Source organism: Drosophila gunungcola (genome assembly GCF_025200985.1).
Source record: "Drosophila gunungcola strain Sukarami chromosome 2R unlocalized genomic scaffold, Dgunungcola_SK_2 000006F, whole genome shotgun sequence".
Taxonomy (NCBI): Eukaryota; Metazoa; Arthropoda; class Insecta; order Diptera; family Drosophilidae; genus Drosophila; species Drosophila gunungcola.
Genome location: NW_026453168.1, coordinates 3,273,790 through 3,291,665, shown reverse-complemented (window position 1 = coordinate 3,291,665; position 17,876 = coordinate 3,273,790). Strand labels below are relative to the sequence as shown.

Here is a 17,876-nt window from a genome sequence, read left to right as displayed (position 1 = left end):
ATGAATTATGCAAAAGTAAATTTACGTGGATTTTTTCGTCGTTATGAAGGCGGACCTACAGTGTTGACACTGGCAATATGTGTGGCTGTACGTGGGATGCGCGTTTGCATTTAATTTTCCAGCAGATTACGTTGACAGTTGCGGGTGGCCGACGGCCTGATTTTCACCATTGTTCAATGGCGGAGCCTTCAGAGAATTGGTCAATGTTTGCATAATCAGTGGAAAGCTGCTGCACGGCTTGCTATTCCCCGAAAAATACACAACTGAATAAGTGGATTACGTCATTGATCTTGTTTGAGTCGTTTCTGGCACTTATATTATACACAAATTGTATTTTATCATAATTATCAGGCGACGTTGGAGAGAGAGATTGTCAAGCAGACCATTAAACAGGTAACAGGATTATCGTTGAAATGAATTAAAATTTAAATAATTATTTGATGACATTTAAATTGTCTCGTGAACAAGGGAGGAGATGGTAAAGTTTTGTATGATAGTATTTAAAAGGAACTAGAATTTAACCACTAAAATATTTAAATATTTAAAAATATTTATAGATTATATTTACATATACTTTTATATCCATATATGTGTAATATTTTCATTTAGGTAATTAGTAAGCCAGAATTCAAGCTATTAATAATTCAAGTAGATTTTAAGTTTTAATTTGGTTTTATTTTAAAGCAATTAATCAAGGGTAATTTTCTTTTATACAAAATAAACATAAATTCATTTCATTTCATTTCATTTAGATTACCTTTTTGTTTTAGGTATGAACCCTTAATTATATTTGTAAAATATTTGACTGACAATACGAAATGGAAATAATTTTTGTATAAAACTTATAAAATGTATGTATATTAATATTATTAGTTATTAGGTGTTATAATTTTTGAATTTACCTTGCATATTGTTGAGCTGAAATGTTTGTATTTTTAGTTGCATACTTTTTGTCAGATTAAGTATAACTAGGGGTACTGGGAAACTTTCTATAAAAATAAACTGTTATACGAATGTTCGAACAAAAAAAGCTCGCCTTATAAAAGTCCTGAAGCTCGCAATTATCCTAAAAGCTTTTTCCCCAAATTAAATTGTTGCCAGACATCGAGACCGTTAAAGTTTGAATTTCAATGGTAATTGCTTAAAGAATGTTGAAAGGTGATCCAAAAACAAATATTTACCTGGCCGTTTTTATATTTATATTTTTTATATTTTTTGCATTAAATAAAGACCCTTTTGTAATATTTCAAGTGATTATAAACTTTATTAAATGACTCTGCGGTTATGCAACTAAGCAACTAAGCTCTAAATATAAAACAGTCGACTAATAGTATCTAAGATTAGCATTGCATACGAAGTGTGTATTAAACACTTACAATTATGTACAAGTAGATATTACAAAGGAATTGTTTTTATGGCAATGGGTCGTTTACAACGGCTCCTCTGTGGATCCCTTAGATCCTAAGATCCCAAGATCCTACTTGTTGAAGTTCTCGATCTGCTGAAGGACCCAACTACGGCTGGCCGACTGGCAGACGATGACGCCGGCTCGCTGCTGGATTAGCACATCCTTGGCCGGTTTGGGGGCGATCTGAGGGGGGCGTGGTCCCAGGGGCGGTGGCGGCGGCGGCGGACTGCTGGGCCGGCGCAGCTGCACATCGTAGTCCCCGGAACGCTTCTCGTTGTCATCGCTGTAAATGGCCGAATCCCGGAAGTCATTCTCCAGACTGTCCTCCACCTGCTGTTCATACTCGAAGGTGGCGGAGGACGACTTGGGCGGATCCACGGCGGACCTCTTGCGCTGCTGCTCGCACATGCTGTCGCTAGAGGAGGAGGTCAGCGAGAAGACCGAGTCCCGCTCCGAGTGGTTGAGCACCCCCAATCCGAAGAGGGTCTTCGGGTCGGCATAGTCCACGTGGGCCATGCGCTCGCCCACCGCCTCACTGCCCTGGCGATGCAGCACGCTCTGCCGGACACATCTCGCTGACATCGGACACCCTGCGCTCCGGCGGTCGATTGGAGCGCCCAAAGGCCATGCTCAGGTTGTCGATGGACTTCAGGGCACGTGGCAGCAGCGAGCTCTCCGATCCCGAAACCGAGTTCTTTGGCAGTGGACGCGATCCGTGCTCCTGCACCGCCTCCATCGACAGATTGATCACCGTGCTCTGGCTGTCGCGTTTCAGCGTGGATCCCGATCCATTCGAGGACGTCGAGGTGGAGGAGGAGCTGCAGCTGTCCCGCTGCACTGCCTCCTCGCCCACGCGCTGCAGCACGCCGTCGGGCGAGTAGACCAATGTCACATAGTCCGATTCTGGGCGAGGAGCTGCTGGGGTGGCCTTGGATCGCTTCTTCAGCATCTGCGAGGACTTGGCGCGTCCCAGCACTGGTGAGAACTTGTAGGGCACGTGGACATTGCGCAGCAGGGTCTCGTAGATGGGCTCCTCAACCATCGAGTCCACTGAGTCCTCCATGCGCTTCTGCTTCTGCTGCTGATGTTGCTGCTGCTGCTGCTGCTGGTGCTGCTCTTCCAACTCCAGGGGCGGCGGAGATCGCGAGGGTGGGCGTGGCGGCGGCAGGATGGGTCCACGACACACATCCGGACTGACGGGACTCACAGGACTTTCGCGCCGCTTCTGCTGCTTGTTGTAGATCCTCTCGAACTCCTTGTTGTTCTTGAGCAAATCCAAAACTATCTGGGCATCCCGCTTGGACTTCTCCGCTGGCGACAGCAGCTCCGTCTCCCGATCCTTGCTGTAATACTGATCCGGCGAGGCCTCGTCCAGCGTGGAGGCCTCCTGGGCCAGCTCGATGTCCCCCTCCGGACGGAGCTCCTCCGTGGACTCGGTGATCTTGAGCACAGTGGCACTGCTGCTGTCGAACTCGCTGAGATCCATGTAGAACCTGGAGCAGCTCTTGGTGGTGCTGCCACGCTGCTTCTTCATGGTGGCTATCTTCTTGGGCATCGTCTTGTGGTTATACTGCTTGACCTCGAAAAAGCCCTTGCCCTTGGCCTTGCGCTCGCTGAGATCGGGCCTGCTGCCCCGCAGGGAGGCGGCACTGTCCTCGTCCTGTTCCCGCTCTCGCTCCCGCTCCCGTTCCGCCTCCTCGTCCAGGCTGAATCCTCCAATCCGGGGCACCGACTTGCTGCGCTCCTTCAAAGCCTTGTAGCTGAACACAGGCGACTGCGATTTGGCACTGCGACTGCGCTGATCCCGCAAGATGCACGAACACGCATCCTCCTGCTTCGCATCCTGCCCGCACTTGCACTCCATCTTCGTGGGAGTCTTGGTCTCCTCCTTGCCGCCAGCATCTCTCTTTCGATATCTCATGGCAGCAGCCAGTTTCTGCAGGGCCGTGTCGTCCAGACTGTTGTTTCTGGCCAGAGGCTTCGCCTGCTTCACCTGGCCAACCGATGGCTCCTCCTCCTGCTCCAGCGACTCGTTGAAGCTGTCAAAGGAGCTCGAATTGGCCACCGTCTTCCGCTTGAACTTGGAGTTCCGTTGGCGAATCTCGCTCCTTCGGCAGGCATTTCTTCTCTCCAGATAAATGGGCGTCGAGTTGCTGGCCGAGTGGAGACTCCACTTCCAGGTGCTGCGATCTGGCGTGCGATCTGCGTTTAGGGATAGCTCATTAGTCTCTGATTCTGATTCTGTGGCCCAGGCACAATGATAAGCGGGGTGGGGTGGGTGAGTGGTTGGAGGTAGTGGTAGAGGTAGAGGTAGTGAGCGACAAAACAAACACCAGTGAGAATGCATTCTAAGGTAAGAAGTTAACAGCGGATCATGCGGTCGTTAGGATTCAACGGATTAGTTGGTGCTGGTTAGTAGGTAGCGATCTCTGTACGATTATGGGGGTTAGGATGCATGCAAAACACAGACCCCGAACGAGTTAAGAGGCCAATTAAAGCTAGCAATCCAAATACGGTTCTCGCAATACTTACTAGGCTCTTCGGACACCAGAGTTACTTTTAGCGAACACTACGATTACGATTAGGATGTTTAGCAATTAGATGTACTGTGGGTTTCTAGCCCTTATTTTTCTGTCTGATCGGGTTTTATTATTACTTGTATTTTTTTTTTTTTGGTTTTTGTTTTTTTGGTTGGGTAATTAGATCAGTTTCAGTCTCTGGGTGTGGGGATTAGCCTTAGAACGCCTTAAACACTAGTCAAAGTTTTTTCGTTTCTTTGTTTTGGGGTGTTTAGTTTTAGAATGCATCACTGGTAGTACTACAACGGTAAACATATAGCATTTCGTAGAGTAGAGTTAGATCAAATTGAATTAGTACTAAGAGTAGGACACCAACTAAGCACGGTAGACGATTAGAGTGGCCCAAAACCCCCAACGATCCGGGAAACTGGGTGCCCGAGGAACCGCAATTAAAATGCGCCTACATCGGGCCCAAGTAATAAATCAGTACGCCGCCGAGGCGTCGACAGATTTGGCACGATTTTTGGCGAAAGGCTAGCGACTAAGCGACTTGGCGACTTGGTGACTTGGCGACTTGGCGACTTGGCGACTCGCTTGCCACTTGGTTATGTCACTTGGTCGCAGCTGGAGCGTGCGAATCATAAGTGCACTGCGCAAAAGAGTGGGTCGAGCCAAGTCCTCCAAGTGGACGGGATTAAGGAGAGCCACCAACAGTGCAGAGAGAGAAAAAAAGAGTATAGCATTTTACCCACTTATTTAATGTTTAATAGTGCGAAAATAAGCAGTAAAATATAAGTTTGAAAATTACTCACAAAACTTGTCAATCGAATTAAAATAGCAAAAAACTTGAAGTATATTAAAGGTATGATATTTTATGAACCGAAATTCAATTGTTATAACAATATCTTATATTAAGACAAAAAAAAACAATGAATTTTAAAGTCGTTTTTAAAAACAAGAGTATAAATACCCATATATAAAATATAAAATATATAAAAAAAAATCAAATCATATCAAAACTTTTTTAAGAACAAAAAAACTTGATCTCTGCTTTACTAGTTTGAACTTAAAAATATTTTAAATTCGTTTAAAAATATAACGATTGTATTTCTTAAAGAACATAAGGGTGTTTTCAAATATAGTTTATTATCATTAATAGAAAAAATATGTAATTAGATAGAAGTCATTAAGGAACTGGTATCCCTGCACTTTTCTCACTGTGGCTTTTCTTCTCCCAGGCCGACAGGCATTACCCAACTATAACAAGTACCCGCATGTGCATAACTGTAGGCACTTCATCATCTCGTGCAGTCCCCAATCCAAATCGTTGAGTGTTTTGGCCACATGACACAAAACAAAAAAGATTACAACAAAAACGGGGAAAACGAAAAGTAAGGCTTAAAACAGCAAGAGCCCTAGAGCCGCCAAGTTTGGCCAAGTTAACCCAGCTGGGAGCTCGGCACTCACCTTCCTCGTCGCCCAGCTTGAAGACCAGCTCCTTGGCGCGCATCGGAATGTCTAGCTTCTCCAGCATGACACCTTTGATGTGCTGCGTCCAGATGCGCTTCTGGTCACGATTCCGGGCCGTCAGCTTGATTTGGTGGCGCGGCTCGTCGAAGGGGATGACATAGAAGCTGCTCGGCTCCCCGGGCAAGTGTTCGCTGAGCATCAGATTGTTTTGCTGCAAGATGGGTAGTGTTAAACAGACAGGCCATAGATGGCTGGAGCCTACAAACCCACCGATATGTAGGTCTTGAACTGCAGACGACCGTCCTCCTTCTGCTTGGTGATGATCAGCATGGTGGCGAAGAGCAAGACCAAACGCTGTTTGTTGTGCTGGTCCATCAGGAGGCCCTCCTGACGCAGCTCACCCAGCACAGTGAGCTCTGAAAGGCGATGGAAAATGAGTTTAAACTTTATGGCTTCCAAGTGGATCTCCAGTGGCTCCACCACTCACTCACTCACCTGGTCCCAGCCAGCCGTCCAGAATGCCGGACAGCTCCTTGACGCGACTCTGCTGCTCCTGCTTGCGTTTCACCTGGTCAATGTGGTAGGCCACCTGGCGCATGATCACATGGGCATCGGCCACCTCCTTCACATCGCAGTGCTTGCGCAGGCTCTGTTTTAACGAGCGACAGGAAAACGAAAAAGAAAAATGAAAAGGGAACTGTTATTGCGATCACCCAGTCTCCACCCACAAGCATACTCACGTCCAGGAGCAGATGGTACTTGAGGATGCGCTGCACCGGCTTCAGGAGGTAGGAGCCCAGCGGCAGGCGGTGCTGGAGGAGCTTCTGCGTGGAGGCGAGCAGGGAGTACGTGTGCGTGGCCTGCAGCAACTTGGTCAGCAGCGAGATGGCTTCCGGGTAGCTTGTGCTGCGGGGAATCGGGATTTATGACATGTGCTTTAGGTCTTCATCATGGTCTTTGGTCGGCATTAAATCTGAATTTCAAATCACTCGCTGCGAGCACTTTTTGGGACAGTGGGGGAGTGGGGGGCAGCGATGATGTATGCCCGCGTGTCATTGGGGGCGACAAATCAAACCGCTGCCATCGGATTTGGATTTGGAGCCGCTCTCCAAATTGGCATCGCGGCCAGGTAAACGTCAGCGTTTAAATGGAACATGGCGTGCCTGGATTGCCAACAGACGCCATCGATTCGTTTTGTTTGGTTCAGTTCAGTTTAGTTTAGTTTCGTGTCATGCTGCTAGCTGCCAGCCAACTGCCTATCGAGATCGTTTTTGACCGTCGTTACCGTTCTTGGCAAAGGAGCCAAAGCCAGAGCCACAAAAGCAGTATCGAAGATGCAGCAAACACGACAAGACGGAGAGCAGATATTCCCCAGAATCCCCAAACGGGTCAGCAGTAAACCCACATCAGTCGGAATTATTAAATTTAATACATTACATTCGTAAAGTGCGAAGAGCAAACGGACAACGGTCAGTATTTATGACTTAGTACTTCATTTTGAATCATTAATGATTGGATTATTTCCACGAAAGACCTTCAAATGATATTTCTGTAAGCTTTTAGTTAAACTCTTTTACGTCACTGCTAAAGCAAAATGTTTAATTATTTTGGACCTTAGAGTGATATGTGTACATTAGGGTGGTCCTAATTTGTATGAAAATGTTAGGGTTCTCCTCTCATCTTCATTTTGGGCATTCCAGAATTGAAATCATACGTACTGTTGATCATAAATATATATTTATCCAAGTGACGTATGTAGGCTTGGATGGAAAGGCATTTGTGTCATCAATTTCTAGCTTTAGCACGCCAACCAAAAAATTTTTATATTGCCCAACATATTTGCACTTCAATTTAAGCGAGATCAATAAGTTGACAATGTTGGAAAAAGTAAAGAGATTTGTGCGTACTTAATTAAGGCTGGCTTACGAGTCGAATGAGTAATTATCATGAAAACTTTAAGACCAACGCCTAAAACTTAAAATACATTTTTTTTTGGTTTTGTAAACCAAAAACTACTATATTTAATTTGATGAGTAAAGCTTGTGTGCATTACGTTGTTCATGTCCAATTATCTAAATACTACCCAAAACAAGACCCATTCAAGTTCATTCAAATTTTTTCGGTCTCTGATTAAAACATTTTTAGTCATCAAGGGAAACTTTTTTTTAAATGTCATTCTGAATAAGTTACTTCAAACATATGGGTGTAGCAACTGATAAGAGTTGAGAAAAGGAAAATTAAATAATGGGAATTCCCTCAAAAAATTCAGATAAAGCCGACCTATGATGCATTCAAATACTCTACGCTCCACTCACCAGTAGGTTGTGTACACATCAAAGCCGTCGCGCAGGTCGATGAAGCACCTGGCGATCCTCCCGGGATCCCTTCCCGTGTTGATGAGTCGCTGCAGCAGCATCGAGTTGAATTCGTAAATCTCTTCAATGTTGGCAAAGAGTATTTGCAATTCGTCCACGCGCAGACAGGCGCGCTCCTTCCAGTCGAGCAGGTACCTAGAATGGGATTAAAGGGTGAGATCTTAATGGTACATATACCACTTAGCGGGAGGATCACTCACCCCTTGATCACCTGGCCCAGATCCTCGACGAAGCTCCGCTCCGAGTCCACGATCTCCAGGCAGGTTTTCTCCAGCACACTCATCGCCGGCGGATGGTGCGGATCGCCCAGCTCGTTCTCGCTCTCCGCCAGACTCTCCACGCTGGCCAGATACGAGGTGGCGGTCAGCTTGCCATTGAGCAGCTGGTCAGATCCGGAGCTCGAGCTGGATGAGGTGGAGCAGATGGAAGAGGAGGACAACGGCCGGTTGTTCAGCCTGGCCAGCTCACTCAAGCGGGCCGCGAACTTGGGCTTGATGTCCGTCAACCTGTCCAGACTCTCCGCCGACAGCTTGTTGGCCTCCTCCAGTTCGGCCAGCTGCTCGGCCGTGGGCAGCTTGCCCTGGAGCACCATGGCGCCCAGCGTGCTGGCCTTGGCGCCCAGGCTCTTGGTGCGCGCATAGGTCAGCAGGGGCGAACTGCAGATGGTGGAGGCACAGGCGGCGGAGGAGCTCCTGACCAGTGGCTTGCTGATTAGCGTCTTGTTCACCGCCTCGATGAGCTCCGCCCGGGGATCCAGCGACCCCGGATCCGCCAGAGTCAGTCGCTCCATGTGCTGGGCGACCAGGCCGAAGTTGATGGTATCCACTATGTCCACTGGACTCAGTGGCTCGCTGCACACAAACTCCTTCGGCTTGGGTGCTGGATTGGCAGTGGCAGTGGGCGTGTGGGCCGGAGTACAGGGCGTGGCCGGCTGGGCGTGCTGCAGCTGAGCACTGGTGGCCGCCAGCTGCTCCATCTCGATCAGCTTGATGCTCTGCTGGGAATCGTAACGGGGCAGGGTTAGTTTCCGCCCCTGAAACGGATGCCCATCGAAGTGAAAGGGAGTGCCTGGCACCGATTTGTTAGTTGGCGTGCGATCCTCGTCCTGGGATCTCGACTTCTCGGAGGCCGCGAAGGCCAGTGAGTGCAGATACTCGTTGCTGGAATCGAAGGTGGACACCAGCTCGCTGCCCGATTGCGTGGACAACTTGCCGGTGATCTTGGACAGCGGTATGTGCGAGAGTTTGAGTTTAGGCGTGGATGCCGCACCCACAGGAGAGGAGCCAGTCTTGATGTACCTTCCGTGGGTGGGACTCCGCTGGGATTGCTGTTGGTGCTGGTGCTTCAGGGCCTCCGCTGAGACCGCCTCCACCGGCTGGATGTCCGAGTGCGTGATTATCCGATGGACATTCGGCGAGAGGATGCGGATGTTGCTGCCCCGGCGACTGCTGCCACTCGAGGCGAGGCTGCTGCTGCTGCCGTGGATTTGCGACTCCTGGCGCCGCTGCACCACCAGGCGGCTTAACTGAGCGCCATCCGGCTCGTCCCGCAGACCCGCAACCACCAGTGGCACCTGGTGTGGCTCCTGGTGGCCGCCCGACTGCGAACTGGACTTGGCTAGCGTGTAGCTGGCCGACTGGTCATCGCTGGTGGGGACACTTGAGCAGCTGCTGTTGCTGCTGCTGCTACAGTTGCTGTTGCTCCTTTTGGGCGTCGAGTCGCCGCTGCTGGAAGCCTGCGATTCGCGAGATGTCGCACTGGGAGCCGCTGCCACGCCCCCCGCGGCCAAGCTATTCGTCAATGTGTCGTAGATACCCAGCAGCGAAGGTGCCAGCTCTGTGGTGCTGCCTGTAATGAAAGCAAAAGGGGAAGTGGAACATCAGTATATGCAAAAGCAATCATGTTGGTTGGAGTTGGCTGTTATAAAATAATATAACTGTTCCAGACATTAAAAAAAAGAATAATATTAATCACAAATATTTAATAATAAAATAATTTATTAACTAATTATTTGCAATACAACTATCATTAATTTGAAAGCACAACTGCATCAAACGTATTTTGGATAAAATAAAAGATCACAAAAGAGATAAAAATATTTCCTGGGTGTATGGGTAATTTTTTTAACATTTTAAGAATGAAAATTGTTGGAAAGCTTTTAAATAAAAAATACCAAACATTTTTCAAATTGTTTACATAATTTACAGAACTTATATAACTAGATAAAACCTATTTGAAACAAGTTTAGAAATGCTATAACAAATATAACCTGGTAAGTTTCAATTATGTTTTTAATTTTTTATTTAAGACTATAATAAAACTTTTAAACGAAAACGATTTTTTTACATTTATTAAAATAATTGTTTGAATTTATATGATTACTAAAAGAAAGAAAAAAAAGAATTTTTTTGTTTTAAAAGCTATGTGAAAAGAACGGGTTCAGCATTAAAATTTACAACTCACTGTACAATTATGATCGCAAGTTTTAAAAGTATTTTCAACTCTTTAACAACAAAATTGATTATTGATAAGGTTAAGCTTATATTTATTGGAATTCTTTAAATAACAATACCTGAATTTATACAATTACTATAACGTGCTGAGAACGAGTTGAGAACGCAATTTCTACATGGAAAAAAATAACAAAGCGATGACTAATTTGGATGATAAGTCTGCCCGTATTCCTGAGGCGCGTGTCTAGTGGGCGGGGTCTAATGTCCCCCCACCCATTTGGCCGACCCAACCCAATCCAATCGATCCGAACCGATCGAGGTGCTGCAATGTTGATGGGCATGGGCATGGGTCTGAGCCTAAGAACGAGCGGCGGCACACATGCTCGTAATCCGCGATATTTGCCATAATTTTGTTGCATAAAATGATTTATGCCGGGGCAAACAACGGCCAGCGGTTGGGGAATGGCTGATGTATTGAGTTGTTTAGCCGCAGGATGCATGGCCAAAGAGCCTGGTCAGAACGTGGCCATCAGTCAGCGAGTGTGCGTTCTGGCCCGGCTTGGCTTGGAATCGGAGCCGGAGCCGGAGTTACTTGGCCTGGTCTGCTGCATAAATAAGTAGGTTGCTGCTGTTCGCCTGCCTGGCGGCCTGACATGTGAATTGATATGCCAACGCAACATGGCCAAACCGCAAGGCAACTGGCAACCAGCAACATCCAAAGAGCAACTTGCAACAGGCAACTGCAGCAACATGGGGCAACTGCAGCAACTGCAACAACTGCAACAACATGGCAGAACATCGACCCGAGTCAACGGCAATTGGCATGAACATTCCGACCGAGCGCTCATCATTTCTCACAAACGGTTCAATTAATCAAAAGCGCTCACAACTGCGGATTTAATAACATTATCGACAGGGGGACTTGATCTATAAATTACAGATCGCGTCAGTCAACAGTCAATGGTGCATGCAATGGGCAGGCACTTTTAATGATGGCCTGCAAATTGCAGTTCAAGCCGAGAACGTATAGTGGGTTCTATAAATAAGAATCAGATTGGAGGCGGAGGTTTCTGCATTTGCCATGTGTGAATGCCTCGCTTCGTTTGGTCAACTTCATTAAGGCCACTGTTTATGTGATTATCTCTTAGCACATTTGGCTAACAACCCAACAGCTAAAATCTTCACATCCAAACAGCCCATACATCTCACTTCCCGCTGAAAAAAAGAGGCTGAGCAAATCAGGCAATTAACTTTTTAAGACAAAACTGCTGCGGCCCACGTTGCGGCTACCGGTTTTCAGCTATTTCGATTTTTCCAGGCATTAGCATCCTCATCCTCATCGTCATCGTCATCGCCATCCTCATACTTAACCACATCCTCATCCACATCCCCAGTAGCCGACGGGGCACTTTTCTCCTAATTGCGAATGGTGTCAATGTGGCCTGGGTTCGGTTGCTTTGGTTGCTTCGGTTCTTAGCTTTTAGTTTTCGCTCTTCGCCTGGTTGGGCAACATTTTGCCAAGCCACGAACAACAATTAGTTGGCATGAGTAGTGAGTGCCACGCCCACTGTCAGACCGCCGCTGTGCCGCCTGTCTTTTCGGGCAGACTGACGACAAGTCGTAAACATGATTTGTACATTTAATTTTCCATCATTCTGTTTGATTATTTTGCGTGGGCCGCGAACGCAGACAGAGCAGATACTCGCCCATCCAGCGAATACTCGGATACTCGTATTTGAATACTTTAAGACTTTTGGATACCGGCCTGGTCATCATCCTGCAGGCTGACCCAGTTAGACGACAGAGCGTTTTGCTTAATTGCCAAACCGTGGGCTGCGTCGACAGGTTCTCCACTGGCTTTTCACACACAGAAAAAACAACTGAATTGCAGAAATTTTATATTATGAAAAGTTGAATTTAATTTCTTGAATAGAAATCACATTCAAATATGAAGAAACATACCAAAAAATGTTCATAAGCTAATAATAATAACCTAAAGTATTGGTCATAATACAACAAAACATTATACAAATTAAGAAAATACTAAGAATTGCTGAGTAATCTTAAGGTTGAGAGAAAAATATACTATACATGATAAGTTCCAAAAATCAACAAGGCTTAAGCGTTATGAATATCAAATTTGTATAATTTATTTAATACAATTTCAACACCTCTTTTCTTTAACAAAAGGATCTTGGTATATGTTTAATTTTTTGCTGTGCAAAAGTAGAGTGTAATCATTGCCACTTGCCGGCGAGCATTTAATTAAAAGCTAACAGCTGTGGCCGTTGCAAACTATTTATGGCATAATTCCGCCGAGACCTGGGCAAAATGTTGGCCAGGCTAATCGGAAATCTGGAATCTGGAATCTGGAATCTGGACGGCGATCTGCGCAACCGGAGTGGCCAACAAATTCAGCCTGTCAGCCCAGCGAAACAATGCAAAGTAAGATCTCTGTCATTTTGCATTTTGCAACTAGCAATTTGCAATTGGAGTAGCCCCCTCACGGCTGTAAAGGGTGTCAGGGCCAAAAGTGGAGGAGATGGAGGTGGTGGAGGTGGAGGAGGCCCAGACGCTGGTTTCATTTTCCAAATCCACATCCAAATCCAAATCCCTTTAATGCCCCGGCGACAAAGTGTCTTATGGCCGTAGCCGTAATTTTGCAGCAGCAGCAGCGGTGGCTTCAGGTGTCCGCTCCGCGCACCTGGACAAGCTCCCAAAGCCGGCAATTTATGGCTCGGCTGACACAATTTCATAAGGCCCAGGCTTCATCGTGGAGTCGGGCTCAAGATTACGCGATTGTGGCTAAAAATAGCATACGCTAAAGGTCAACCGGCCCGAAGATGCAGCTGCTGCCTGCTGCTTCTTGCTGACTGATTTACAAGCCAAGTGCAAGTCGCTCATAAGTTGGCGACATTGAATTATGCGACGCGAGGGAAAGTGCTGTCGTCGGAATCTGTATCTGAATCTGAAACTGAAACTGAATCCGAACCCGAAATCGAAATCGACAGCGTTCAAATGTTGCACCTTCGGATGGAATGGTATGAAATGGTAAGAAATAATGTGGTATGCGATGACATTTTATTTATGCACGGCGTGGCCAGCTGTTGAGAGCATTAAATTAATGCGCTTAGTCGCCATCATCGATGGCCCAGGTCCGCGTCTGGCAATTGATATTTTAATCGGCATTTCATTTTGTCTGCTCCGTCTTGACTTGGCGCCATGGTTAGTCCGGTGTTTAGGGACCCGTTACACACAGAGAAAATTGGTGTTTTTTATGATGGTTTGGTGTCCCTAAATTATACTGATATAAAACTGAACTTATAAATACGTTCAAAGTTGTATAAAAATGCAGAAACAAGCCTTTGAATTTTTTTTGAAAACTAAAAATAGTTCACAATATAGTTTTTCAAATTTACACTTTTAACTCATCTCATCTTACAGCAAATTTGTGAAGAAATTCTTGGTTAGTGAAAGTCATAATAAAAAGTTTTCAAAACTATACTTTTTTTTCTGTGTATGTTATCAACTGTCATTATTGACTTGGGCCGCCATACGTGTCGCCTGATCGCTTGGCATATGGGCACGCATTTTGCAACTCCCAATTAAAATGTTATTCAATGCGTCGCTGAACGCGGCGTATGAACACATTTCCCCCGATAAGACGGCCAACCGAAACACGGCCACTTTAGTACCGCTTAACTTAAGCGATATTGCCGTAAACAGAAGCCAAACCGCAAACTGAAACTGGAAAACGGAAGTGGAATCCGCCTGGCCAAATGGTCGCAAATGTTGGCAAACATTGTTGTGAAGAAACATGGGAAAACTGTATGCAGCACATGTGCAATAAAACACGAGCTGAACAACTTTGTTTTGACAATGACGAGGAAATTGCGATTGAAAAATAAACAAAAAAAAAGATTAACAATATTAAAGGATTGAAAAGATTTAATTCATTATATAACTTTTAAAAGTATTCCTTGGTTTAAGAAATATTTCAATATCTTGTTGATTAATAAATCTTAGAAAAGCAGCTAAACTTCCACTCAAAAAAAAAGTCAAAAGTCTAAGCCATAAGCCCAAAAAACCATAGTTTTCAAATTTGATTGCGCTCACGATGTGGCTAAAATGGCTTTGCTTGGCCATAAAAATTAAGCCCCATCCTTCAGCTTAGCCATTTGCATCTAATGTTCGTTAAGAGCCATTGATAATTTCCCGAGGATTAGCGATCGTTTCCGCTTTCCTCCAGCACACGCACAGAGCCTCCACAAATGGGCTGGAAATTCTTTTGGAAATTGAGCGAATCTTGCAGACGCATAAGCATAAAAATTCCTCGAGATCGGACTCCCTCACGGAGGGCAATGGATTTGGATGTTATTTTTAGCCCGTGCTGGGCTGGATATCCATGGATCGGAGGCACTTAAACGACGGCTGTGCGCTGCTCATCCAGGCCAACGCAATGGCAAATAGCACGGCAACTTTTGCTTTTAGCGCATACCCACAGCCCGTTCTTGTTCTTTTTTTCGCGTTTCCAGCGAAAAGTGAAATCCTTTTAAAGCGGCAGCAAACAAAAAATCTAGGAAAATGTCGCCGCCAAAAAGTTATAAATCTTGTTCATATTTGCACGTGAAGCCAAAGCCAAAGCCAAAGGCAAAGGCAAAGCCAAAGCCAGACTTTCAGGCCAACTTGGGAAGCCATAAATGTCACAAGGCCCGGCGAAGAGCAGCCTGGCTGCCTGGCATATTAGTTTTCCTCGGTGCGAGTGGCAAAACGTGCTAAATTCCATGGGGCAGACATCCATTAAAAAAACAGCCGCTCGGCCTGGCTAAACCGAAACATGCCACGGCTGAAAAGTGCTAAAATCTCATAAAACATTGCCTGACTGCTGATTCTAAATTAACTTTGGCTTCCCCGCAGGCACAGTGCTTCGAGATGGAGGGAAAATACCTGTCCCAAATAGGACAAGGTCTACTTTCAAAATGAGTTCATGTTTGTGGGATATAAACTTTAAATTATTTGACTAGCTCTGGACATTTTCAAGTTATTACATACACAAACATTTTTCTTTAAGCAAACAAATGACCTCTTAGTTTGAAGACTTGATTTTATGAGCAGTTAGTTATTAATTAATTACATTTTGAGCTATTTAAACCTTAATTTAGTAAATATTTATAACAACCTGTTCTTTGTTCGTTTATACCTATTTCTATTTAGATTTAGAATTAAAAAAAAGTGAAATCTACAGTTTTTCTATTGGATAAACAAATTAAATATGTTAATTTGTTCAAAGTAAGTTTATGTTTTGGAAAAGAATTCTACATTCATACATTTTAATGTTAAATTTTACTATCCCGTTTTTCTCTATTCACTTAAGACCAAAATACATAAATTTCAAGAAAACTTTATGAGATTTTATAATAGATATATGGAGAACATAAAAATAATCCACACACAAAATGCAAAGTTTATAGTATTTTATCAAAAATCTTTTGAGAGATTTAAACTAAATGTGTCTATATATAGTTTTAGGTTTTATGAATGGTACCAGTTCTTGTATTTTAAATTTAATGCAAGTGAGGCATTTCTTTTTAATGTTTTTCCCTGCACAAATCCACTGTTCCTGCCTCTCTCTTTTTTTGCCCATCCTGGCAGGAGACACTTCAGCTGAGGAGTGGAGTAGAATGGAGTGGAGCAGCCAAAGCTGTTGCACTTTGCACTTCAGCCCGAGGAGGCGGAGCCAAAGGGGGCGGGGCGGGTCTGAGGTGCAGTCCGACGTGTTTTTGAAGAACTTCCCTTCGGCGGAAGGCATCTCGCGCATTCTCAATGGCCTTCCTTGACTTTGACATGACGAACTGCGTGACTCTGGCGTTTCGGAGCTGGATCTCCTGGCCGTAAAAACACTGTCTGTGATGAATGGCAGCTGCGCGAAAAATGCATAAAAGTGTGAACAAATTTTGCCCACTAAATATAGCCGCATCGCCGGCAAAACTAATCCCGCGAAAAAGAGTAGAGGGCATTGGCCTCAATGTTTGTGGCCGATGGCGGTGCCAAATAAGGAGACTTTTTCGAAGTGCATACATGGTCATGACCAGTTCAAGGGCTGGGTGAAATTTACTAGCCAATTGAGGTGTCAACGAGAAGATTAAGGGAGTGGAGTGGAGTCGAGCTGGCGCTATTATATTATATAAGGCCATCGCATTTAATTAGCCACTGAAGCTGCAATATGGAAAGTGGTTTTAAACGCTAATCTGTGCGGACGGGCAACAAACATTTTCGTGCGGTTTCAGCCGTGCGGTTTGCGTTTTCGGTTTTCGCTTTCGAAATCAATTTTCAATTTTCCCATATCGCACACGCATCAGCTGAAAGCATAAAAGCATAAAAGCCAAGAGACTACAAACGAAAGACGAAACAGGCCAGGAAATGTCAGTCAGGGCTTAGGCTTTAGCTTTTTTGCTGATTGATTAATGTGGAGCACGATTGCATAAGGGATTGCAGTCGCCGAAAAACTAGCATCTACGTGGGCGACACACTGGTAACCCAGTCAAGCCATCAGTCACTCAATCACTCACTGATTCACTCACTCAGTTGGAGGTGGTCTGGAGTGGAGTGGTAGGTGGAGTGGGAGTGGGAGTGTAGTTGTCGCGGAGATAGAGACCCCCGTCTGTCTCGTTTGAAGGCCAAGATACCACACAGATATGGTCGAGTACCCACTCGAGGGTAGTGTTGACTCTAGATAGGAGCTGGACAGATGGACACCTGGACACCTAGATACCTCGACAGCGGGACAGTTTGTATTGGCTTCTCGGTAATGGCTTACCGCTAATGAGCTTCATAAACAAGCTGCGCTGCGTATCGCTTGGATAAATTTGCATTCGGGCTCTGGCCAAGATATCTCTGTTAACATAATTAACAAGTTCTGCTGGCCCTCTTTATGACAAGTCAATCCCGCAATCGCTTTAAGGCCGGGGTCATCGAAGGTAGCTCTTAAGTTCCAAGTATTCCTGAAGGGCCCTAACTTTAACAAGACTACCTTAAGTTAAACAAATATATTAATATACATATATTAATAATAGAATATATATTACGCACTTTTCTAAATAAAATGCCCATTATAAAGAACCAGCTAATGGCCATCAGAAACAGTACAGTACAACTAGCACAATAACCGCAAAAATTAATAGACTCTAAATAAAATTCTATTTGTGACAGTCTTAATTAAGAAATCTTTTTTAAGTCGTATCTTAGTTCTAGGTCATACTCATACAATATAAATAAAATAAAATAGACTACGTTGGAATTCCAATTAGGTATTCACTTGCGAGTGATAAAAGTTACTTACTTCAAAGGGATTCTGCCTAATCGAGATCGAGGGAAAATAGCCATTTCGCCATCTCGTCCCCAAGGATGGCCAATAGATGCCCCTATTTAGCAAGGCCGCATCCGCGGAATGCGGTGCCTTCCCCCATTTGGAGCTGATGCTCCACTCCACTTCACTCCACTCCACTCCACTCCCCACCAGCGAGGCTGTGCCACATCGCCGCCCAAGGCAGTGGACCACATGCCGCAGCTAGATTCAATGTCAATGCTTTTGAAAGGCATCAATTAATGGTCAATGCTCTGTGCTCCGCGTGGCTGAGAGATTTTCCAGCGA

General features: G+C 45.2%; 1 protein-coding gene across 1 annotated transcript in view; it reads right to left on the bottom strand.

The window, feature by feature from the left end:
• Nucleotides 1–1,234: 1,234 nt before the first annotated feature.
• LOC128255075 (uncharacterized) overlaps nt 1,235–17,876 on the bottom strand; it is a 49,308-nt gene continuing 32,666 nt past the window's right edge. The window contains 8 exon segments of the mRNA XM_052984561.1: nt 1,235–1,972; nt 1,974–3,610; nt 5,395–5,608; nt 5,668–5,813; nt 5,893–6,046; nt 6,138–6,303; nt 7,713–7,907; nt 7,973–9,620. Coding sequence (XP_052840521.1) covers nt 1,478–1,972; nt 1,974–3,610; nt 5,395–5,608; nt 5,668–5,813; nt 5,893–6,046; nt 6,138–6,303; nt 7,713–7,907; nt 7,973–9,620 — 4,655 coding nt within the window. The 3' untranslated portion in view covers nt 1,235–1,477.